Source organism: Sturnira hondurensis, unplaced genomic scaffold (assembly GCF_014824575.4).
Source record: "Sturnira hondurensis isolate 20B ecotype Veracruz unplaced genomic scaffold, ASM1482457v3 Scaffold0007865, whole genome shotgun sequence".
Lineage (NCBI taxonomy): Eukaryota > Metazoa > Chordata > Mammalia > Chiroptera > Phyllostomidae > Sturnira > Sturnira hondurensis.
This window is the reverse complement of record NW_028080496.1, coordinates 739,296-765,419: the sequence shown is the minus strand read 5'-3', so window position 1 is coordinate 765,419 and position 26,124 is coordinate 739,296. Positions and strand designations below refer to the sequence as shown.

Genomic DNA, 26,124 nt, shown 5'->3' with positions numbered 1-26,124 from the left:
GCATCTGTAGGCCCTTTTCTTGTGTATTTCTTGTTACATAGAAAAAACTCCCGAACCTCCACCCTCCTCCCTCCACAGAGTTCAAACCTGCTTCTGTCAGGTTGGAGTTCATTCTTTACTCCCAGGAGGTTTTTGTTTTGTTTTGTTTTGTTTTCCCAGGCAGGGGATCTAGACAGACAAGCTCAAGTCGTGGATTTGGGCAAATTCCAGGTATCAGAGCGAAACTCGCAAAAAGTACTCATCTCTGCAGGAATTGGAAGGTAGCTGTGTGGACAGATTAGAAGTCAGTCACAAGTGAAATAAGTAATTGTGATAGCATTTAGGACTCATTTGGTAGAACTAACAGTATTGGTGGTGATGTTATTATCATCATCATTACTTTGGTAGTTGACTTTCTCTGCCTGATTTTTTATAAGCTTTTTAAAATTTCATTTTTCAATTTTTCATTTTACAATTTACATTCAGTATTATTTTGATTAGTTTCAGGTGTTTGGTGACAGTAACTTTAATTGACTAAAGTGTGGTTCATCAGGTTTCTCCACTTGTGATTGTTAACTAATGTTTGGGGAGATACATTGAGACTATGTAACTCATCAGTCTTTCGTCCACCTGTTGATAATTCTTGCCTGAGTAGTGATTACTGTGGTGTGAAATGGGGATTTTTCTGATTTTATCATCCTTCTACATTTATTAGCCTTCTGTTATAAGGAAGAACATTTTCTTCTTGCCTATTTATGTATTTATTTATGGACTTAGGGATCCTCATTTTATTTAATAGGTTATAATCCATTACTACTCTTAAAATTTTTGATGCTCAGGTTTTCCCATACTTGTAAAGTGGGAGTCCCTTCACTTTGCCTCCTCTTTAACTGATGTTTATGATGTTCTAAAGTCAAATATCTTATCTGAAATCCTCCATCTTGACATTTAACACTACTAAACTGTACATTTAAAAATGATTAGGATGATAAATTTTGTTTTTTACCACAATTAGTGAGGGGGGGAGGAAACATCTTGAACTGTTAGAATGTAAATTGAATGACTTGTATTTGGTATATAAGTTCATTTCCAGTTTTTAGTTATTTGTGCCCTTGAGCGAAGTGCTTCGTCTTTGGGGGGAGCTCCTCAATGTCATCTATGAATGAAGGTGGTATTTTACACATACAATAAAGAGTTAGAGAACACACTGAGAGGAAAGTGCAGCAACACTTCACAAGGTCATTTGAGTGTCCCTGTTACTGTGTTGGTTGTCAGAAAGGCCTATCTGTAATAATTCAGAAGCTGTGAAACTGGTACGGAGAAACATGACATTTTTCAGAGTCCATGGTTTAGTGTTGATGAATGAGATTGAACTCACATGCATATTTTAATTTCTTTTGAAAGAAGAAAGTGAGCCAATTTTGATGTGGTTCTAAAAGATTTATTGCATGAGGTGAATTCCTCAAAATTATGCTGCCTGCCAATGTGTCTACTAAGGGTCCTGTCTGTTTTTTAAATTGAAGTAAATTGACTGTTTTTAATATTCAATGTCATTTCTACTCATCATTAAAAGTTACCATATTTATCACTATATAGGTTAAAGTAAGTTATTTAAGTACAGAAATATAATATATATTTTATTACAAAACGTATGTTAAAATACGGATAGGTGACTTTAATTACATATTCATCTTTTTTGCTAGAACTTGAAGATATTTTATAGGTTATTCCTGCTCTTAAATTTTTGAGTAAAGAAGCAAAAAGGCCCTCACACTTACCCCATTCTTACCCTCCTTAGTTTTTAAAGATGGTGAGCAACATGGGTAAAGTGGGCAGTTAGATTCTAGCTATTTTGGGGGGGGGCAACTTACTAACACCTTTGGTGGTTTACTGCATACAGTTAAAGCCTTAGCAGAACTCCTGAGCAGTAAATCTCCTTGGCTGCTTCTAAAAGAATGAGAAGCTAAAGCAGTGTCAAAACTGTTAAGATTTATAAGAGGACCAAAATGTGTTAACTGGACTTAACCATAACATGGATTGTTGGTGACTTTGAAGAGGTTGGGTTCAGTTTTGCAGTGGAAGTGACAATCAGTTTACTGTGAGTAAAGGAGAAAAAGAGGTGAAGCTGTAGAGTTGGTGCATGTTAACATTATTTTCAAGAATTTTGGGCCCTGGCTGGTGTAGCTCAGTGGATTGAGCACAGGCCTGCGAACCAGAGGATCGAGGTTCGATTCCCAGTCAGGGCACATGCCTGGGTTGCAAGCCAGTTTCCGGCAGGGGACACGCGATACATTGTGTGTCCTCAGCAGAGGCAACCATACATTGGTATTTCTCTCCCTCTCTCCTTCCCTTCCCCTCTAAAGATAAAGAAAATATTTAAAAAAAAAAGAATTTTGGCACTGAAAGTGGAGAGAACACAACCCCTTTAAACCCAGCCCTCAAGAAGTAAACTACAGGCAGACCTCGGAGATTGTCAGTTTAGTTCCAGAGATCTGCAGTAAAGCCAGTTGCTTTACTGGTGGAGAGTCTTGTTTTCAATCTGTAAAAATACATAGTATCTGTGATGTGCAATAAAGTGAGGTATGCTTGTATCTCATAAAGGCCATCCACCTTAAATAAGGGTATGTGGCTGGTATGTGTTTTACTGTTTGGAACTCAGTCTAGCCAGTAGTCTAGATAAGTTCTCTAAAAGCATGATGGGGTAGGTGTTTGAGTGATTTGACAAGCCTATGCACTGTTCTTGGTAGGGTCACAGAAGTGCTTAGAAAGCTTCCATTGTGATAGGGCAGGGATTTCTGTGTTGGATATCAGTCCTTTCTGATGGCTTTAGTTTTCCTGTGGAGTAGGCATTGAGGCTCTCTTCTGAGAACAGGGAGCAGCCTGTTTTAGCAGTTTGAGAAACATCAGAAGAGGGTATTAGCAGTAGTGGCTATGGAGAGTGCCAATAGGTCTGTCGTGGTAACATTGCCAGGTACTTTTCAGGGCCCAGATAAGGCTAAGGACCAAGAATTTATAGAGATACAATCTGCATAAATTAATTTTGATTTAAGTAGCAGTGTTTTGAAGACATTGGGATTTCTCTCTGGGTAGTTACCTTATTTAGTGTTTCTATAGTTACCTTGAAATATTTAAGACTTTGATTCCTTTTTCCATGAAAAAGAGGACCTGAATGGTATGTAAGATAACAAAATGACTTTTATTTAAAAACCTTTTCAGTAATGGACCTGTACTTTTTGAGTCTTTAGTGGTATTCTATACCACTCTTCTACGTAAAGTAGGATTTTAGGTTTATTGAACTTTTTTGAGCTGGAAAAGAAGTTTTTGATGTCTTTGTTTCTTATTGACCAGTACTATTTTTTTAAAAAGCAGGATAATATTTGCTAAGTGCATTCTTATAAGATTGACCCATATGTAGAACTGCTAAAAATGATGGAGCTTTGATGTGAATGGTAATTAAAAACCCAAATTCTGGGATCCAACAACCTGAACTTTTAACCTGGCTCTGCTTCCTAGCTATGTAGCCACTAAACTTCAATTTCCTCATTGTAAATTCAGGGTAATAATAGTACCTACATCACAGAGTTTTTATAAGTTTTAAATAAGATGATATATATACACAAACACTCTCATACACACACACATATTCATACATACATACATACATACCTACCTACATACCTAACCCCTGAAAGTTCTGTTGGATTGACCAAAAAGTCCATATGGTTTTTATCCATAAAATAAGACACATTTTTAATGTTCACCAATAGCTTTATTGATTTGGAGATTTTTTAGTATGTTGGCTATCTTCCACTATTGGTTTCTAGTGAATGGAGGCCTGGGGTGCTGCTAAATAGCTTCCAGTGCATAAGACAGCTCCACAGTAAAGAATTATTTGGCCAAAATATCGGTAGTGCCAAAAAACTTTGCGAACTACTTTTGATATGTCTGGCCAGTTATAGCACCTTCTGCATACACTGCACGAATCTTTCGTGTGTGTTTCAGTGACATTTTTACCTTTCTTGAAATAATAAAGCATAATATGCTGAAAATGTGTATATTTTTCCATCTTCAGTATTAAAATGACTACCCCCAAATTCACCAATTTTGGTAAGTCTTTTTTAAATGCACTCTGATGTGATAACTGTTACAATACAATCTAACAAAATTATTTTGAATGAAATTAAAGACAACTACGCATTACTAAAGATGTAATCCTCTGGTTGGGATTAGAAAATCCCCAGATGTAACCCTCTGGTTGGGGTTAGAAAAAACTAAGCAAACTTTTTGGCCAACCCAATAAAAAGCTTGAGGATTTCGTAGGGGAACTACCTAAATAATCTGCTGCTAGAACTATAGTTTATTGGAAATATGGGCCTTATGCCACGAGATCTTGGATTGATTCACCAAATGTTGATGGAAATCTCATATTTTTTATGGTAAATGATGTGTGAAACATAAATCCAGTGTCTGATATATGTTGGTAATAAATAGTTTGTTACTAGCAATTCTTGTGAAATGAGATTTAAATAATAAATTATGCCATTGGGTCCTAATTACAAAGTTCTTTACAAGATACTGTGCTTTCCTGATTAAAAGAAGAAAAGTACTGAGCCCTGGCTGGTGTAGGTCAGTGGATTGGGCACGGGCCTGCGAACCACAGAATCGCGGTTCGATTCCCAGTCAGGGCACATGCCTGGGTTGCAGGCTAGTTTCTAGCAGGGGACTCATGAGAGGCAAACATACATTGATATTTCTCTCCTTCTCTCCTTCCCTTCCTCTCTAAAGATAAATAAATAAAATCTTTAAAAAAAGAAAAGTACCATACAATTGTACAGATATTTATTAGAAAAAAACGTTGTATTAGACTCTGGGGACAAAAAAATGAACAGGTGTGGTATTTGCCTTCTAAACTTTCATTCTCTGTCAGGAATTGTGAATTTTTGTGATTTGCTCTAACTTCTTTGGAGAACAGGATTGTCAGTCAGCATTAAAATCATGCTTACCTCTTGATCTATAACTTCTAATTCTGGGAATTTGTTAAAAGAATCTTAATGTTGTATATAGATTTCTAGCCCTTCCTGTAAGAAGGGCAAATTTTTGTTATAGAAAAGAAAAAGTCATAAAACAGGTACTTGATTTGGCAACAACAAAAATCTCACCCCTCTTCCTCAAACCCTTTGAGTAAACAAAAAGGGAGGAAAAAACCACATGAAATGTCATCCACTGATAGCCAGTGCGGTGGTCCTTCCTTTGTCACATCCTCCTGTGCTGGCCTCTTCCTCTTCCCACCCTCTGGTTGGGGTGCCTCTTGCTCACCATTTCTACCTGTGGAGGTGTGCCTTCGAGTCTCTGACCTCTAGCTCTGGGACTGTGGTCTTTAGGACAGAGGGGTTTTAGGGGACTGAGGAGAGGTTGGGGGATCTAGTTGGGGCAGGCTAGAATGGGGAGCATGAGGAGAGCAAGCCAGAGGGGTGAGTGTTAGAGGTAGGAAGCTTGGGGGACAAGGAGCCCCTAACTTGTTGAAGGTTGAGAAGAATCTGGCTTAGTCTTCTTTGGAAGCAGAACAACTAATGTGGCCAACTTTCAACCAGAAGGGTCTTTCTGGACTAAAAGGAACTCCCATTTCTTGAGGCTGAGTGCAGAGATTTAGTTATAAGGATGGTCTTTGCATTGTTTATAATGATAAATTATTAATAATTGAAGTGCTACAGAGACTGGTTAAATTGGTATGCTCATACACTATGCTCATAAATAGTTGAAGAATATTCAAATATAGCAATTGATGTTTACAATATAGTAAATGAAAAAAATGTGTTTTGTAAATGAGATGTTAACCACCATTAAAGACCTGTGTTTGCCTTCCCTTCATTCATACTCTCCTTATAAATTTCCAAGTCTGGGTCAATTTTTTATTATGCTTTTCACTCCAGCTCCAGATCTGAATATTGTCACTGAATGAAGCCACACTACCATGCCGTTTGATCATCATTGTCTCTTTTTTCTCACTGCCATTTCCCACAAAGATAGTGCCAACGTTTGCTTCTCTCCTCCTGCCTGTGGTGCCCTTCTGCATTATTTCACATGACAGGAACATTTAAACTTTCTTTTGATTGTCTACTTTGTGACCTGTATCCTTTGACACTTTGGATATCTTTGTTAATTAAAAAATTATTCTGTCTTATAATTGTTTGTTAACAAGCCTTATTTCCTTTGACATTTTTGACTGGAGGGACCATTCTCGTTCATCTTTGTGTCCTGATGTTTGAAGTCGTTCTAGATGACCGGAGACTATGTTATTGGTGGTCTTTTGATAGTCTACAGTAGATATGGCTGGAGCTTTCCTACAAGCTTCTTTTTTGATTTTTGGGAGCATATTTGAACAGTTGAAACCCCAGCAGAATTGTGTGTTTTAAAGACAGGTTTATAGTATCAGGTATTTTGATATTGAATGCATTTTGTCTGAAGCGGTAGAAATTAGTGTGAGTAATAGATTTCAGAGCCATTATTTCTGGGTATAGTATGTCTTTAGCAGTGTTTCTGCTGGCGAGTGGGATTGGTGATTCCTAATTTGATAGTCACATCTTCTGCTTAAGGATTTTACATTTACATATATTGAGTTTCTCATTGAACATAGGTTAGTGGGAAAATTGTTTTGAACCAATTTTTAAAATTTTCTAACAGTAGGACACTAATTTGCATTTTTCTTATTAGGTATGAATATTGGTAATATAATGATAGACACAATAGCCCAATTTTTGCTGTTGTAGAAATACATTTGTAGAACTGAGTAACTGAGTGTTGTGTACAGTTTTCTTTAAAGCATACATGCTTAACAATCAATAAAAAAAATTTTCTATTATAACGTTCTTTTCCATTTTCTCCCTCTTTTTAGGCCTTATTGCTACGATTTCAGAGTACCCTGGTAATAGCGGAGCATGCAAATGATACCTTAGCACCCATTACATTAAATACCATCACTGCAGCCAAACGTCTTGGAGGGGAAGTGTCCTGCTTAATAGCTGGAACCAAATGTGACAAGGTGAGAAATTTTTAAGGTCAATCATAGCAAATATAATCTCCATCAAGAGACAGGGAAGGATGGCAACAGAGAATTATGGCGAGGACTGTAACCCAAACTGGGCTCTAATCCTCATTAAATGGCCAATGTCACAACCATTACTATGTGTGAAAAAAACTAAGTTTGCTCACTAAGCATTTTATCTTTTCAAATGAGGTAGAACACTTGATTTAGTTCCACTGGCACCATTGTGTGCCATCAGGTACCAAGTAGAATGATAATATTTGAGTCCCCTTAAAGGTTAATAGTCGATTCCTTTTTTGTATTGATGAATATACTTGCTAATTGCTTTTAATTCCTGAAAGTGGTAAATCTGGACAAAGTTCCATGGGTGTTACTTTTTAATTGGTGTAAGGAGGCAAATGGAATTAGTACTATGCTTTCCAAGTGATGGTCTGTGTGGAAAGTTCTTTGTTTTTGTTTTTGTTGTTGTTGGAATAAGACAGTGACAGCTTTGCAAACTAACCCTCGGCCTGCAGGGTCTCTACCAGTGGGCTGCGGTGCGGTGGAGGTCACGCTGCAATAAAGTTTTTGCAGCGTTGAGCCTCCAGTTCCCACCCACACCACACAGGAGTTGCTGACTGTGTGGCTGGGGGCTTGGACCCTAAAGGAAAAACTCCAAAAACAACATGTTTCTTTTTCTTTTTAGACAAATTTAGTTTTTTTGAAATGGCATGGATGCAGACCGTGTTATTTAATGAGATTCAGAACACTAGTGTCACATCCAATTTCTTACATGAAACTAGTATCTTAAAAGAATGTATTCTAGGAAGTATCGGGTTAAATTATATGGATTTATTTTCCTAAAGCCTGCTAACAACTACTGAGTCTTACGTCATTGATACTAACCACAGTGTGTGATGATAGGGATGTGGTATCCTTTTTGGTTGCCTGGTTGTCTGGCTTTCAGATGGACAAGTTCTGGGTTTGATTGTTTATTTGCTGTGATTTTAATTAATTCTTCTAACATTACTTTAAAAATATTTGAAGTGCTATTTTATTTATCCTATTTTGAGATAAGTCAGAGCCGAAATCACCTTCTGTCGAGTTATAATTTTATTATCATGCCACAATCTAGTCTTAGAGAAAAACAGTCAGTGGCTGTATGGGAAGACCGTTGATACCATAGGCAGATGCCAGTTCCGTGCTGCCGTATATAGCTCTTTGGCCTAAGCAGCAGGTGATGTTTCTGTGTTGTGCCAGAAGCTTTTGCTGATAATAAAAAGATGGTTTTGCTAGAACTAAATAGCAACGATGAATACTTGATTCAGCAGAGGTACTTGTGCACTGCATCCTTTCCTTGGTGAGTATTGTTGAAACCTCACCGTCCTCTGACGAGGGGAGGCATAGCTTTTTGTGCCTGCTCATCAGTGAGTCAGCGTGGAGGTAAACAAGAAGACAGAAGACTGTAATATGATTGCTGTGTTTCTGCTAAAGCAGAAGCCAGCCGTGCTGCAATTAAAGAGACTGGAAGAGGAATTCTAATTGCCCCTGTGTGCCGGTAATCTTCAGTGGTCAGGAGGCTTTCCCACAACCCCAGGAAAAACAAGGAACTAAAATCTGTACCTTCATTATAGAAAAATATATACAGAAAGGTGGGAACTCAGTGGTTAACAATGGACTGATACAAAATTTCGGTCTTGCCCAGATTCATTGATTTTAGATTTTATTTATTTTTTATTTTTTACAGAGAGGGGAAGGCAGGGAGAAAGAGAGGGAGAGAAACATCAATATATGAGAGAAACATTGATTGGTTGCCTTTTGCATGCCCCCTCCCCCAAACAGGAGGCTGGGCCCACGACCCACGCATGTTCCCTGACCAGGAATCAAACCAGCAACCTTTTGCTTTGAGGCCGGACACCCAGCCAGTTGAGCCACACCAGTCAGGGCCAGATCTGCTCATTTTAATGTCAGCAGAAATTATTATTGCCAAATGAAGTGCCAGGGCCTGTAGACCAGTATGGCTGGGTCCTCGTGTCCTTTACCCCTAAGAAGCCCTAAGTCTGAAATGTGTTGGCTGTGTTGTTATTTTGAGAGACAAAGAGAAACTGACCATTGCCTCATTTCACCATTTCTAAAATGATGAGCTTGCACCTGCGTTGTGTGAAAGGTGCAGCCTGCAGTTGACAACTACATGTGAATAGAGAGCTTTGCTGATTTTGGTTTATCAATTAGTACTTTGGCTTTTGGTTAAGGCCAGTTGGTAGATGAATTGACCTAAGATTTCCTTTGTTAAAGAATATTTTTTTTATTTCTAAGTATCCCCTTTTAGAAGAGAACAATTTTTACAGTTGGCCGTTAAGGCCTTATGCTCTGTTGATATGTGTAGTGGTGGCTGTGTTTGCATCTTTCTGTTAGTTGGATAACTGAGAACTTTTAAAATCATAGGTGGCGCAGGATCTGTGCAAAGTAGCAGGTGTAGCAAAAGTTCTGGTGGCCGAGCATGATGCATACAAGGGCCTTCTTCCAGGTAAGTTTTTCCAGTGGAAAAACGCAATGTCTGAATGATTCTTGAATGTATGAATATGAAAATATGATGAATGTATTTATCAGATGTGTTTGATTCCCAGAGGAACTGACACCATTGATTTTGGCATCTCAGAAGCAGTTCAATTACACGCACATCTGTGCGGGAGCATCTGCCTTCGGGAAGGTGAGCAGATCGAGGGTGTGGGCCCTGCTGTCCCTGCTCGCAAGGGTTGGGTCTCCTTGTGCCACAGCCGTACAGCAGACCGTGTTCAGGGAGCCAGTCCTGGCTTTCTCAGTCAGCGTGGTAGTTTTGCTAAAACTTATTTCAAGATTTTGTTACAATTTCTGTGAAAACACGATCTCCAGGTTTTCAAATTTTGTCAGAGATATCTCTGTTCTTTAAAGATTTTGTCATAATTTATTAGATTGCCACTTCCATGTTTTAAAATTTTGTCATGGACACTACTTTAAAAGATTATTTTCTTTATGAATGTGTTGAACTGTCTCTGTGTCTTTGAATGTCATTTGTATTAGTAACCCATCTTAAGAGATAGTTTATTTAGGTGGCTGATGGTTATTTAGAAAGGCCAAATTCTATCAATATCTACTTGGAGAATTTGGGAAGGGCTGTGTGGTGGTCAAAGACATTCTTAAGGTAAAAAAAAAAGCTGTAGTCTGATTATGTGCTTTTTCATATGTCTGAGAAAGAATGGTCTACGTGAAATTTTTCTTTAAAAAAGGCAAGAGAAGGACTTTTGTTGGTGGGTCTCTCTGGGGCCGTGGGTGTTACTCTAGCTTTCTTTTATCTTCTTATTAATAAGCTGCAGCTTTTAGTTTGTACTTTTCAAGATTATAAATTCAGTTGTGAACAATCACATTCTTACTATAAAGGATGCTATATACAGTACAGCAGTGTGCAGAGCAAAGTATCAAAGTCCCCTTCCTCATCCCAACTTCCTCTCCCCCTTCACAACTTACAAGTGTTAACAGTTGTTCATTCTTTAGGCCTCTTTCTATGGATTTTAAAATTATAATACAAATGTAATTTTTTCACTTCTAAAATTGCATAACATGGCATGAATTATTTTGCAACTGGTGGTTTTTAACTAAGAGTATATCTTGAAAATATTTGCTGATAATGTGGCTGTCTTTTTTTAAGGCTCATAATATTCCATGTTTAGCCAAGGAAGGATAGTTAGGTTGTTTCTGATGTTTTTCATTTGTAAACTTTGCTGCAAGGAAACATCCCAGTACATGGCATCTTTTTGTACATGTGCTGATATTTTCTTATTTACTTATTTATTTACTTACTTATTTTTCTATTGTCTTTTTCCCATCACCATTTATTCCCCTTATGCCCTCTTCCACCTCCAGCTGCCCTTCTCCCCCTGAATAGAGTTCTGTAAGTGAAATAGCCTGTCCAAAGACTGTGTGCTTGCAACCTTTGGACGTATGTTGTTAAATTGCTTAACAACATATCCTTAACAGGATATCTGTTTGCACTCCAGGCACGTGTGTGTACCTTGCCAAAACTTGGTGCTATGCATTTGAACATTGTCCCTGTATTGTATTGTTTTTAAATTTTGCATTTCTCCAATTGATAGTGAATCATGTTTATAGTTTTCGGTCATTTTAATTTTTCATTTGAATTGTCTTGATCTGATTTTTTCTTTTTCATTTACAGTTCTGTTTAATTAATTTTAAATAGTTTGGGCAGGAAGAGAGAAGCTTTCTCAGCAACTAACCATGTTGAGTAGCACTAACAGTAGGCTCCCCACACATTGGCCTCTTTACTTGCAAGATGAGTAGCGTCTGCAAACACTTTTCTGTGGTACAGCGTTAGCTTCTAGACATGAACTGTGTAGGGGCCTTGCCCAGTCACCCAAGATTGCTCTAGTTTTTTTTTTTTTAACCTTTAGAATTATAAACTTGAACTCATTAAAATTTTTCTTCTCAGGTTAATAGAATTTCTAGGCAATAACAGTTTTTACCCTACAATGTAAACATATGAATTTAATAAACAATTGTTCTTTAATTAGGTTGTCACATTGCAGACAGACTATCTTAAGGGTTTCAGTTTTCATATGGGGTTTAGTAATTGATAAGTAAGGTGGTCCCACATACTTACATGACCTTGGGTTAGTCATTTACCTTCCTGAATTCTGTTTCTTAACATATGTTAAGTGATGCAGTTTGACCAAGTGATGTCTAAGGTCTACCAACCAGGGATGGTAAAAAATGAATGGCTTTTCTCTGTGGTAGGTTTTCCTTTCCCTGGGGGTGATTAGGGCAGAAGCTTGACATCCAAATACCGTCCTTTAGGATGTTGCAGATGAGCCCTGAACTAAAAGATCTTTGTGGACCACTCCATCTCTGAGAGTTGTGATTCTTTGTGAGACGATTTAAACAATTTCAGCAGTCTTGAGTTTCTGTGATGACAGTTCACCTAAAGATTGTTAAACCAAGAAAGAGTATGTGTTGTATCCAATTAGCCAGATTTTAACGTGCAGGCCATGACTGCTGTGTGGTGACATGGGAGTTCTGAGAACAAGGGGCACATAATAGTAGCTGGTGCTGCAGCCTCTGAATGTGTTTGGAATGAGACAGTTCATCAGATGAAGCCACATAATTGGTTCTATAATAACAGTCCTTTACCAGTGGTGGTTTTGAGATACATTTTTATATTTGTATTCTGGAACTTGAAAATCTGTCATCTTTTTGTGCATGGAAAGAACACTCTTGACAGTTACTGTTTCTCCTTCCCTGAAACTATGTGGTCAAGCCTGTCGGATAGTGGAGAGACATCTGCTTACTATCCACCCTCTCAGGACATTTAGATGGAAGATCAGACCTGGGAAAACATACGCCTTTAAGTGCCGTGGTAAATGTTTTTCAAGGTGTGCTAAAATAAAAGGAGATAAGGGGGACACTAAATTTCAAGCAATGTAGAAAGTTGTAAAACTTGAAAAAGACACACAGACTGCACAACCTGAAGTTTGTGAGAGAACCTGCGCTGCTCAGCGGTGGTGCAGCAGTACGTCCCGAACAGCTAAGAAAGGGGTTCGGGACGGGCTGCTGAAGCGGCTTTGTGTACTGCCGTGTTTGGTTGGTTTAGAAGTAGGTGTCTCCTAAACCTCTTATTTATACAAAATTAGAACTGTGTTTACTGTCATTTTAATTGTATTCTCAAACCCCTTCTTAAAAAATAGCTGACATTTAAAAAAAATTAGTCTTTTTTTTTTCCTTTTTACCCATCCCTCACCCCCTTCCCCTTTGGCAAACATCAACGTCTGGCTCTATATCCATGGGTCTCTTTCTGTTTTGTTTATTCGTTTGTTTTTTAGATTCCACATGTAAGTGAAATCATATGGTATTTGTCTTTCGCTGACTTCACTGAGCATTTAATGTATTGTTGAATCTTATTTGCTAGTATTTTGAGAATTATCACATCTGTGTTTATCAAGGAGATTGGCTTGCAGTTTTATATTTTTGTAATGTCTTTGTCTGGTTTTGGTATCAGTGGTGCTGGAATGAGTTTGGAAGCCTTCACTCTTTTTGTTTGTTTGTTTGTTTGTTTTTGAATTGTTTAAGGACAGGTATTGAAACTTTTTTTAAATATATTTTATTAATTATACCATTACAGTTGTTCTCTCCCTCCCTTCATTCCCCTCCACCTTACACACCCCTCCCCCACCATTCCCCCCTTTAGTTTATGCCCACATGTCTCAAATTCTTTAGATTCTATATTTCCCCTACTATTCTTGCCCTCCCCCCTATCTATTTTTTACCTACCGTCTATGCTACTTATTTTCTGTCTCTTCTCCCCCTTCTCCTCCTCCCACTCCCCTGTTGCCAACCCTCCACATGTTCTTCATTTCTATGGTTCCGCTCCTGATCTAGCTGTCCTCTTAGTTTGCTTTTGTTTTAGGTGAGGTTGTTAGTAACTGTGAGTTTGCTGTCCTTTCACTGTTCCTATTTTTTATCTTCTTCTTCTTAGATAAGTCCCTTTAACATTTCATATAATAAGGGCTTGGTGATGATGAACACCTTGAGATCTTATCTGAGAAGCACTTTATCTGTCCTTCCATTCTAAATGAAAGCTTTGCTGGGTAGAGCAGTCTTGGATATAGGTCTTTGGATTTCATGACTTGGAATACTTCCTTCCAGCCCCTTCTTGCCTATAAGGTCTCTTGAGAAATCCGCTGACAGTCTGATGGGCACTCCTCTGTAGGTGACTGTCCCCTTATCTCTTGCTGCTTCTAGGAGTCTCTCCTTCATTTTAATCTTGGCTGATGTAATTATGATGTGGCTTGGTGTGTTCCTTCTTGGGTCCAACTTCTTTGGGACTCTCTGAGCTTCCTGGATTTCCTGAAAGTCTATTTCCTTTGCCAGACTGGGGAAGTTCTCCTTTATCATTTGTTCGAGTAAGTTTTCCACTTGTGGCTGTTCCTCTTCCCCTTCTGGTACCCCTATAATTCGGATGTTGGAACATTTAAAGATGTCCTGGAGGTTCCTAAGCCTCTCCTCATTTTTTTGAATTCTTGTAACTTCACTTTTTCCTGTTTGGTCATTTCTTTCTTCCTTCTGGTCCATCCCCTTGATTTGAGTCCCAGTTTCCTTTCCATCACTATTGGTTTCCTGTGCATTTCCCTTCATTTCAGTTAGTTTAGCCTTCATATGTTCCTCTAATTTGTGATTATAATCAACCAGTTCTGTGAGCATCCTGATAAACAGTGTCTTGAATTGTGCATCTGAGAGTTTCGCTATTTCCTGGTCACTTAAGAGTTATTGGCTGTGGGGCTTTGAGTTCTTCTTGAGCCATATTTTGGATTGTTCGTGCCTGTTACGTATGAGGAGCAGAGCCCTAGGTGTTCACCAGGGCCGGGCAACCCCATCGCTGGGTTGTGACGCTGTATGTGGGGGCGGGACCAAAGGAAGGCAATGGCAAGCTTCCTCCTGCCGCCACCGTGGGTGTTACGGGCGGCACGATTTGTCCCACTGCTTGCGAATGTGCGACCGTGGTCAGCCGTTGCTGGGTTCGTTGCTGGGGGCTGCGCGGTCCGTCTCACTTCTCACTCCCGCCGCCCCAAGCCCTCACTGGGTCCGCCAGCGCTACCCTGGCTGCCTGGGCGCCTGGGGTTGGGGTATCCTTCCTGCCCGACCCTGCTCCGCTGCTGGCTCCACCCCTCTTACCCGCCTGGTAAAACAGTTAGTTGTAGTCGGACTTCCGTATAGTTCAATTTTCTGTTCTTTGGCTGCGTCTTTGTACTCCAAACCTTTGTTGTATTCAGACTTGGTTGTGGGAGAAGGCACAGTGTTTCCACCTACGCCTCCATCTTGGCGGAAGTCTCGGTATTGAAACTTCTTTAAACGTTTGGTAGAATTCGCCAGCAAGGTTGTCTAGTCCTGGACTTTTCATTTCATACACTGGCAGTTTTTTGATTACTGCTTCAGTTTCATTGCTATTAATCAGTCTGTTTAGAGTTTCCATTTCTTCCTGGTTCAGTGTTGGAAGGTTGTATGCTTCTAGAAGTTTAACTGTTTCTTCTAGATTGTCAAATTTGTTTGCATATAATTTTTTGTAATATTCTTTAGTGTTTCTTTGTATTTCTTTGATATCAGTTGTCACTTTTCTTTTAAGATTTGATTTATTTGGGTTTGCACTCCTTTGTTCTTGAGTTTGGTTAAAGGTTGGTCAGTTTTATCTTTTCAAAGAATTAGCCTTTGATTTCATTGATCTCTTTTATTTCCTTAGTCTCAATTTCATTTATTTCTGCTCAGATCTTTATTATTATCTTTTCTTCTCACTTTGTGCTTTGTTCTTCATTTTCTTGTTCCTTTAGGTGTAAAGTTAGATCATTTATTTGTTTTTTGTTTTGTTTCTTGATACAGGTCTATATGCTATGAACTTCCCACTTAGAACTTCTTTTTCTGCATCATATAAATTCAAACCCTTTATTTTCTGTGATATCTCAATGTTTTTTAGTTGAAGTTTTATAAACCACAGTACTTTTCAGTAGCTCATCTACCTTGGTTGAAAGACGGTTACTGTATAATGTAAGTAACAAACTGAAAACTAGAAATTCTTTCTGGTTGGAAATATGACAGGAAACTTGACTCAAGCTGTCAGCACTTGTTAGCATTGGCTTACAGGGAGCCTCTTAGTAGATACGGGTCAGGGACACAGAGAAATAGAGGATGTAAAACCTTTGCCCTTGGGGTGCCTAAAAATTTAGTTGAGGGTCATATAGCATGTGTATTATGAATGACTTAAAAATGGTACATGTTATTGCCATTTAAATAGTGTAATTATACATGTATGTGGAAGGATGCAGAATAAAGGAGTATTAGAAGATAGTCCTGGGAGAAGTCTGAGAGATACAGAGGAGTTGGGGCTAAAACTTGTTATAGTGAGAGTTTGTCCACTAGAGGTGGTATCGTCACCGGGTTCAGGAGATGCCGTGGAGTAAGCTCTGTGGAGAAGGCAGTGTGCAGAATTCAGCTTTACTGTTTCATCTAAGAGAAAGAATCTTTGAGTCTAGAAAGTATGGACATTTAGTTTTCACTAACCAGCCCTCTCTGCGTGAGAGCCCTAGAGTCTTAGAATTTTAGGTTAGAGCCGTAGGGGTTCCCTGCCTCACACCCTGAGGTGAGGTCCCTGAGACCTGGATGGTGTGGCTTTCCCAGTGGTCCCTGCTAGTGAGAGCAGAGTCACCACCTGCATCCCTTCCAGAGGTGTTGTGTGTGTACAAGGAAAAACACATTAATTTTTGTTGCTTTTCTTTTTACCTACCAGGCAGGCTGTTATTCAGCCTTTCATTTTTATAATTATATAAGATTCCATTATATGGATGGTTTATAATCCTATTACCTGTTGACTGACATTTAGGTTTTTTTAAATGCAATAATTGTTTAAAAGGTGAAAATGTCTGCTTTGAAATCAAGTATATTTTTAGTATTTGAGAATTTTACTATTCTTTTCAATATTTTCCTATCTAAATTTGTATAATTGTCATGCTTTGTAAATGATATTAATTAAAGCAAATATCATCTCTTAATTCAACATATTGAGTTCAGGTGGTTGATTAGTGTAGAATTCATAAACTCTTACTGTGTTTAGAGTAATGATAGACTCTTTATTTAATCTCACATACTATCCAGAAAGTTGTGCTTGAAGTCGTAGTGTCTAAAGATATATGTGAAATATAAAATATTTGAATTAAAATTTCTACAGGATTTTCATTTTTTTATTAGGGTTAGGGTTAGGATTTTGGTTAGGTTCAGGGTCAGTGTTAGGGCCAGTGTTGTTTTTTTTAAATATATTTTATTGATTATACCATTACAGTTGTTCTATTCCCCCCTTCATTCCCCTCCACCCTACACACCCCCTCCCCCACCATTCCCCCCTTTAGTTATGACTACATGTCTCAAGTTCTTTAGATTCTGTATTTCCCCTACTATTCTTGCTTCCCCCCTGTCTATTTTCTACCCACCATCTATGCTATTTTCTGTACCTTCTCCCCCCTTCTCCTTCTCCCACTCCCCTGTTGCTAACCCTCCATGTGATCTCCATTTCTATGGTTCTGCTCCTGATCTAGCTGTCCTCTTAGTTTGCTTTTGTTTTAGGTATGGTTGTTAATAACTGTGAGTTTGCTATTCTTTCACCGTTCATATTTTTCATCTTTTTCTTAGATAAGTCCCTTTTTTATTAAAGTTTTAATTTTTAAAAAAATTTATTTATTTTTATTTATTTATCTCTAGAGAGGAAGGGAAGGAGAGAGGGAGAGAAATATCAATGTATGGTTGCCTCTCGTGTGTCCCCTGATGGGAACTGGCCTGCAACCCAGGCATGTGCCCTGACTGGGAATCGAACCATGATTGTGTGGTTCGCAAGCCCGCACTCAATCCACTAAGCTACACCAGCCAGGGCCTAGATAATTCCCTTTAACATTTCATATAATAAGGGCTTGGTGATGATGAACTCCTTGAATTTGATCTTAACTGAAAAGCACTTTATCTGCCCTTCCATTCTAAATGAAAGCTTTGCTGGATAGAGCAATCTTGGCTGTAGGTCTTTGGATTTCATGACTTGGAATACTTCTTTCCAGCCCCTTCTTGCCTGTAAGGTCTCTTTTGAGAAATCTGCTGACAGTCTGATGGGTACTCCTTTGTAGGTGACTGTCCCCTTATCTCTTGCTGCTTCTAGGAGTCTCTCCTTCATTTTAATCTTAGCTAATGTAAATTAGGATGTGGCTTGGTGTGTTCCTTCTTGGGTCCAACTTCTTTGGGACTCTCAGAGCTTCCTGGATTTCCTGGAAGTCTGTTTCCTTTGCCAGATTGGAGAAGTTCTCCTTTCTTATTTGTTCAAATAAGTTTTTTACTCATGGCTGTTTCTTTTTCCCTTCTGGTACCCCTATAATTCGGATGTTGGAATGTTTAAAGATGTCCTGAAGGTTCCTAAGCCTCCCTTCATTTTTTTTGAATTCTTGTTTCTTCATATTTTTCTGTTTGGTCATTTCTTCCTTCCTTCTGGTCCACTCCCTTGATTTGAGTCCCAGTTTCCTTTCCATCACTATTGGTTTCCTGTGCATTTCCCTTCATTTCAATCAGTTTAGCCTTCATATGTTCCTATAATTTAGACTATAATCAACCAGTTCTGTGAGCATCCTGATCACCAGTATTTTGAACTGTGCATCTGAGAGGTTCGCTATTTCTTTTTCGCTTAGAGTTATCGGCTCTGGGGCTTTGAGTTCTCAAGAGGATTTGCATTTAGAGAATGTTACTGCTGGTAGTTTATAGCCATTCGTCAGCGTATATGTGTGTAACTTATACTTATTTTGCTTTTAGAACCTTTTGCCCAGAATAGCAGCCAAACTTGATGTTGCCCCAATTTCTGACATCATTGCAATCAAGTCACCTGACACATTTGTGAGAACTATTTATGCAGGTGAGTACCCAAGGAAAATAATTAATGTTGTATTTTTGTAAATTTTAAAAGCAGAAATTAATCTCAAAGTTAGGATTTTTTTAAAAGCCACATACACTTGCTGATAGATCGTGGCAGGACATTCTCCTTGGTAGATCCACAGCACACTTTTTCCTGGTCAGTTTACGGAGTGAGATTTTTCCAGTGATCAATAAAAACCGGATTCACTATTCACTATATTTTGTAACTGGCACCTGGAAAAGCAAAACTTTCCCTTGAAAAAATAGCATTCTCAGTTATCTTTGCTGCTTCTCTCCATTTCCATCTGCATTCAGAAATTCATTTCTGTGTGTCTCTAGTGGTTTGATCTTTTGCTGAGCACACTGGTCTCTGGTGGGGCTGGAGAAAGCAGTGAATTCTTTCTGAGTGAAGTATGTTTCAAGGTAAATGGTCACCCTCAAATTAGATCTTCCGTTTTCAGTAGTGTTTGAGGGGAAAATATTTGGTCATAATTTAGGTCATTCTTAATGTGACTGCTAATTCATAAATATGTCTCAAAACCTTTAAACATCTCGGCACATCATCCTTCTTGTTCTTTATGCCCTACCGTGTTTTCGCTTTTCCTCCCCCAGCGTGCGTAGTAACTTCATTCTCGTTGGGGCAGCTCATTCTGTTGAGTTACTGATTGTGTTGTTTTTGAGGAAGGAAGCTTTTCTTGATTGATACTCCTTTTAGGAAGAGTGTGCCGTGTTAGTGTGGCTGCCTAGTCCAGTTACTTGTTTCGAGGCAGGTCAGCACTTGTTTTACTTTGAAAGACATCAAGGTTAAACAAATGTGTACTGATGTGTTTCTTCAGTGTTACGGTCTTTTTTTCCTGTGCTTTGTAGAGGGAGAAGGCAGCTGGCCCGTGGTCGTTTCTGTCTTGTCTTTGCAACGTAAATTCTGAACCAAAGGAATATTCCTTTATTGTCTTCCCAGGTTGTATGTGTGTATATGTGGTTTTTTGTTTGTTTGTTTTAAATAAACTGTGTATTTCAGGAAATGCTTTATGTACAGTGAAATGTGATGAAAAAGTGAAGGTGTTTTCTGTCCGAGGAACAGCTTTTGAAGCTGCAGCAACAAGTGGAGGCAGTGCCAGTTCAGAAAAGGGTGAGTGTTCATTTGCAGTTGTAGTTGGTTTTGTTTCTTGTTTTTCCGTTCACAGGTTAGTTGAGAGATGATCTGATTTCTGATGCAGAGCACTTGAGAGCTCAATGTAAATGATATTCTTAATCTTATACAAAATTAAGAAATATTTATAGCGTCTTTTTAAATATCATTCTTTGTACCACCAGGATAGCCACTTTGGGAGATCAAGGGGTGGGAGAAAGAAAGGGTCCATAAGGATGAATGTGCCGTGTTGGTATTAAGATTTTTTGCCCTCTCTCACTGCTTCCTGTTATGATACTCAGCAGATTTAGTATTGTGGAAGAAGGTAATAGTAAATGTATAGAGAGTGTTACACTTTAACATACACATTTTAAAATATATTTTTAATAGTTTATTATATCTTCTTCCATTTTCATTTATCCCACCTTATACCCTCTTCCACCTCCACCCACTGCCGTCCCACCCCAACACACACAGTATCTTGTTTGAACTGCAGAGGCAGACGGGGTTAATCCATTACAGGTAAACAAACGCAATGAAATGACTTTTCAAAAGTCATACAGCTGATGAGGTGACGGCTGGACTCTAGTCCCTTCAGTCTTTCAAAAAAAATAAAAAAGAATGAAAGTGGGAGCACAGAAATTTACAGTAACTAACAAATAAGCCCTGGCTGGTGTAGCTCATTGGATTGAGCGCGGGCCTGCGAACCAGACGATCGCGGTTCGATTCCCAGTCAGGGCACATGCTTGGGTTGCAGGCCAGTTTCCGGCAGGAGCCAGTTCCCTGCAGGGGTTGCACAAGAAGCAACCATACATTGATGTTTCTTTCCTCTCTCCTTCCTTTCCCCTCTAAAAAGATAAATAAATAAAATATAAAAAAAGAATCAAATGTTAAAAAAAACACAACTTAAATTTCATGGAATTCTCTGTATACTTCTCTTAAAATTGGTGTTATTTCAGAACTTGAATTCATAGTCATTGTTTTGTTGTGTATGTCATGTTTATAGCATCAGCTACGTCCCCGGCGGGGGTGTCAGAATGGCTCGACCAGAAATTAACCAAAAGCGATCGGCCAGAGCTAACTGGTGCCAAAGTGGTGGTGTCCGGTGGTGAGTGAAATTTATAATGGATTAATTTAAAAGATGATATCAACCTAATGTACTTGGATTTTCTTAATATTTATTTTATAGGAGCACAGATTTTTTTTCAAACATAGAAAGTACCTAAGTTGCAAGTATTCCCACGTACCAATAAGGAAAACAAAATCATTAGCTTAACACACAACTCGGGCTTTCTGTTGCAAAGCTGCGTGCCTAGCACCAGGGGGAGCACTGTATAAATCTCATCTGCTTTGCCATTTGGTGTTACCTTTGTTTTATTGACTGACTTCATGTTATTCTGAAGAGAATGGTTGGCTCTGAGTCACAGAAAAATTGATGGGGAAGTCAGGACCGTGTTGTGTGATTCCTGCCCTTCACACACCTTTGAAGAACTTGCGGTGTGTGCCCATCAGTCTTTCTGAATAACTCTGAAAATTTCTTCACATTTAGTATCAGAGCTGTTAATACTGCACAAGACGTACTTTTTTTTTGTATATCATGCTTTTTAAGAAGAAAATATGAAATCATTTAATCCTGTCTTTCCGGTCAAGATGGAGGCGTAGGTTAAATACACTTCTCCTTGTACAACTACAGCAAAAATTACAACTAGATTTCCAGCCAGAATGGCAGCATAGGCAGATATGGCTCACCTCCTTGCACAACCACATCAAAATTACAACTAAAATACAGAACAGCATTCATTCAACTGTCAGAAATTGAGTTGAATGAAAGTCTGACAACTATCAAATTAAAGAAACCATATCCATCCAGACTGGTAGGAGGAGTGCAGATGTGGAACAGGCTGGTCCTATACCCTTGCAGGGTAGATAAAAATTTGGGAGGGATATCTTGGGAGAGAGAAGTCCCAGCCACACACCAGCCCCACCCCGCTTTCCCCCCTCCCCCTGCCCCCACCCAGGGTTTCAATGCCAGGAAGGTAAGTCCCCACAACTTCTGGTTGCAAAAACCAACAGGGATTGAGTCACTGGAAGAAACTTCTGGAGCCCCAGACAGTTCCCCATGAAGAATCCACATGTGGGCTCACCTCCTCTGACTCATTCCCTCTGAGCTCCAGGACCTGGGTAGCAGCTTGAAAGGCACCAGGGGTATATTGCAAGAACCTGAAGTGTCTAGCATTGAGGTGAGCAAAGGCCATTGTTCCTTTTCAAAACTCCAGCCACAGAGCTGGCAAGCTAGTGCCATATCTTGAGACTCCATTAACCTGGCTAATACTGTTTGACTCACCTTGGAAATCCCCAAAGATTCCCACCCAACTTACAGGCCCACCCAAGCTATATTTCCGTGTGAATGGCTGGCCTTGGCTAATGCTGCACAACTTCCTAAATCCTCTTGAACAAGCGAGAGCTGACCTCAACGAGTCCTAGGCCGGGCACCAATAGCAGCCAGCCTAGATTCACAGCCTGGCTTTGCCAAAAAATCTCCAAGCCCAGCACAAATAACTGCATTTCAGATTGCTTCATAGCTTAGGCTGGGTGGTTCTGGGAAAAACCACAGGTGGGGGCTGACTTTGGCCCTGTACTACCTGGGAAACCCCATGGCCAGTGCACCCAGTGGACAGCTACAGACCACACTGGAGGACCACTACCCTGCCCTTGCACAGCTGATCCTCCATGGAGGGTGGATGTTGGTGGTCAGTGGTCATAGCCAATCTTTGCAGTTGACCGGCCTGGGTGAATCCTTCCCATTGATCTGCCAACAGCAACCAAAGCTCAACTACAAGAGGAGTGTGTACTTAGCCCACACAAAGGGCACACTTTGAGCACCCAGCTTAGGTGATAGGGGAGGCCGGACCCTGTGGGATACCTACTACATTGGGCCACATTACCAAGACATGGAGTCATAGCAGCTCTAGCTAATACATAGAAACAAAGACAGGGAGGCTGCCAAAATGAGGAGACACAGAAACATGGCCCAAATGAAAGAACACATCAAAACTTCAGAAAAAGAATGAAACGAAATGGAGGTAAGCAATCTGTCAGATGCAGAGTTCAAAACACTGGTTCTAAGGATGCTCAAGGAAATTTAGTGAGGACCTCAACAGAATAAAAAAGATTCAGTCAGAAATAAAGGATACACTAATTGAAATAAAGAACAATTTATAGGGAAACAACAGTAGTGTGGGTGAAGCCAAGAATAAAATCAATGATTTGGAACATAAGGAAGCAAAAAACAACCAATCAGAACAAGAAGAAAAAGAATCCAAAAAAATTGAGGATAGTATAAGCAACCTCTGGGACAACTCCAAGAGGTCCAATGTTCACATCATAGGGGTGCCAGAAGGAAAAGAGGAAGAGCAAGAAATTGGGAAATCTATTTGAAAAAATACTGAAAGAGAATTTCCCTAATTTGGTGAAGGAAATAGACATGCAAGTCCAGGAAGCACAGAGAGTCCCAAAGAAGATAGATGCAAAGAGGCCCACTCCAAGACACATCATAATTAAAATGCCAAAGGTTAATGATAGAATCTTAAAAGCAAGAGAAAAGTTAGTTATCTACAGGGGAGCTCCCATAAGACTGTGAGCCGATTGCTCATAATAAATAAGTTTTAGGAATGCTGAACAGAGTGGGGTGCAGGGCAGAGGGGGAAAAAGAAATGGGATGACTATAATACCATAATCAATAAAATACACTGAAAAATGTCAACAAATTCACAACTATCAATAATCGAATCTAAATAACTAAGCAAACATGCTGCAGGACAGGAACAGAATAATAGATGCGGAAATCTTTTGGAGGGTGACCAGTACGAGGGGGCGGGGGGAGAATGAGCAGAAAGGCGCAGGGATTAGGAAGCCTAACTGGCAGGTACAAAGCAGGGGGGTATTAAGAACAGTGTAGGAATGGAGTAGCCAAAGAATTTACGTACATGACCCATGGACGTGAACTAGGGGGGATTGCTGGAGGGAGTCGTACCAGGTGGAGGAGGGCAAAGGGAAAAATTGGGACAACTGTAATAACATAATGAAATACATTAGAAGAAAAAAACACATGGTTAATAGTCTGTTATGATTTTAAAATCTCTAAACATCAAAACAAACTCCTAAATAGGCTTGTATTGACAAGGGTCGTTGAGAGGAAATAATTTATTCAAGAAATGATTATCGGGTATTTGTTCTATGCCAGGCCTATTGCAAAATGCTGGAGAAGCAAAGAGGGAAAAGCAAGGCTTCTTGCTGTTGGGGAGTTGGGATGTAGTGGACTGACTTCCATTCAAATCGTAAACAACTTCTGTCATTCAGCGGTGTTTTGCTAAATACTGTGGGTATAGCAGTGACGGAGACAGATGTGGATTCTGCAGTTAAAGAGTCTTTGTTATGGTGGGGAAGACCAATTGTAGAATTAGTTACCCGGTTGGTTAATTAACAACAGTGTGGAATGCTTTGCCGAGGTGCAGGAGCGTCACTGTGGAAGTCAGGAAGAGCTGCTTGGTGCAGGTGGCATGAGCTATGACAGTTGTGTAATGCGAAGATCACTCAGGTATACAAAGTTGCAAAATATTTGTAGGATGGAATTTATATTTGCCTAATTTTTTTCATCTTTTTTTAAAAATGAGGTCGCGGTTTGAAGAGCGGAGAGAACTTTAAGTTGTTATATGATTTGGCAGATCAACTACATGCTGCAGGTAAAGTTGTTTTTCTTAGTGGAAAAATGTTCCCTTTTTGTAGGTGATACTTTCCTTCATTATTCACTTTTATCTCTGTCACTCAAGGCTGAAAATTATTTTAGTTTCTCTGGTTTTTGTGGTCTCTGAAACAGTTTTTCTTAGTCTCCAAGTAAAAGATACAGCACTCAGGATAGATATGATACATTTGCCAAATCTTAGTTACATACGGAATTCCTACAGAGACAATGAAAAGACAAAGCACCCCGTTTTTAAATGAACAAAAAACTGAAATGTCTGTGTCTAAAAACATTTTTATTAAAACAACACACATACAGGAAACCACACAAATTACAGATGTACTGCTCAACAGCTTATGAAAAGGTGAATACCGCCACATAACTGTTACCTGGGACGAGTATTTTAAACGCACTCTGATTAGGTTTCTGTCCTCACTATTCCACCCAAACTGCCCCAGATCTCCAAGAGATTGGGTATAGATTATGAGAGAACATTTTTATCCAGCAGCTGGTAGGGTGGGGTTGCAGTTAGCTGAGATGGGTAAGACTCCAAGTGATGTCATTTCCAGGGAGGGATCAGAAGTTCAGTTTGGAGCATGTTGAGTTTTGAGATGTCTAATAATAGATACCCAAGTAGAGATATTAGTTAGGCCGTCGGTATAGGAATGTGGAGTTCATTGGGAATCATTTGCACTTAGATGGCATTTGAAGCCGTGAGACTGGATGAAATCACCAGGGGTAGTGTGTAGATAAAAAAGAGGCCCAGGACTAAGCCCTAGACACTGTAAGAATAAGAAGTAGGGGAGAATGAAGACCAAAAAGGTAAGTCAGACAGGAAAACCAGGGCAGAGAGTTTGATGTTTGGAATCCAAGTGAAGTGTTTCAGGAAGGGAGAGAGTGATCAACTATGTCCAGTGCTGCCAATAGGTCCAAGAAGATGGGTCCTAAAGGCAGTCACCTAGAAAGAGGAAGTCGCAAGGAGACGTTGGACATGGAATTATCGAGGGGTATTGGTAACGGGAAGGTTGGGGATATGGTCATAGGTGTGGCTGAGGTCGCGTGAAGGACAAGACACCCGGAGGAAAGTTGTTCATGAAACCAAGATGCCACGGTGTTAAAATCTCCTGAGAGACTAGTACCTGAGAAGGTGACAGTGACCCAGAAATGAAGGGGGTTGACCTAGCGGCTGATGAAGCCTTACTAAAATGACTTTCTAACTGTACTGTATCAGTGTCTTTTTTTTTTATAATTATCATTGAATATCTGAACTAGCTGAATTAAAAAAGGACAAAAGGTTTTAAAAAGGACACCTTTTTCTTCCCCTTTTAGTTGGTGCTTCTCGTGCTGCTGTTGATGCTGGTTTTGTTCCCAATGACATGCAGGTTGGACAGACAGGAAAAATAGTAGCACCAGTAAGTATGACAGTAAAATACATGACACAGAGTTAAATGGGGAAAGGAGCAGGGGTGGGCAAAACAGTGTACTCACACTGTTTATCGTACGTGAAACACGGAATTCATCCTTATGTCACTGTTCGTTACTTCCTGTGTTGTTTCCCATACAGACAGCTGTAGACCTGCTCTGTGCACTTAGGCGGGGAGCCATCTCCACGGGGAATGCGCTCTTTTCCCAAGGCCTCTGACTTCTTGGTCTCAGTGACAGGCTTAGCTGTTTTTAAACCCACTGTTGTTTTTCATATATTTTGAAGCACTGGGACCGTTTGTTACACTCATATTACAACACCAAATATGAAACTGATCAAAGCAGCATTTCATTGTGGAA

At 39.5% G+C, this 26,124-nt stretch overlaps 1 protein-coding gene across 2 annotated transcripts in view; it reads left to right on the top strand.

The window, feature by feature from the left end:
- ETFA (electron transfer flavoprotein subunit alpha) overlaps positions 1 to 26,124 on the top strand; it is a 53,993-nt gene that overhangs the window by 994 nt on the left and 26,875 nt on the right. Inside the window, exons 2-9 of one of the 2 annotated variants that reach the window (XM_037053463.1) lie at positions 6,872 to 7,018; positions 9,446 to 9,527; positions 9,628 to 9,710; positions 18,374 to 18,473; positions 19,491 to 19,601; positions 20,608 to 20,709; positions 24,275 to 24,343; positions 25,672 to 25,754. In XM_037053463.1, the coding sequence (XP_036909358.1) occupies positions 6,872 to 7,018; positions 9,446 to 9,527; positions 9,628 to 9,710; positions 18,374 to 18,473; positions 19,491 to 19,601; positions 20,608 to 20,709; positions 24,275 to 24,343; positions 25,672 to 25,754 (777 nt within the window). The other variant, XM_037053464.1, reaches the window with a different exon arrangement.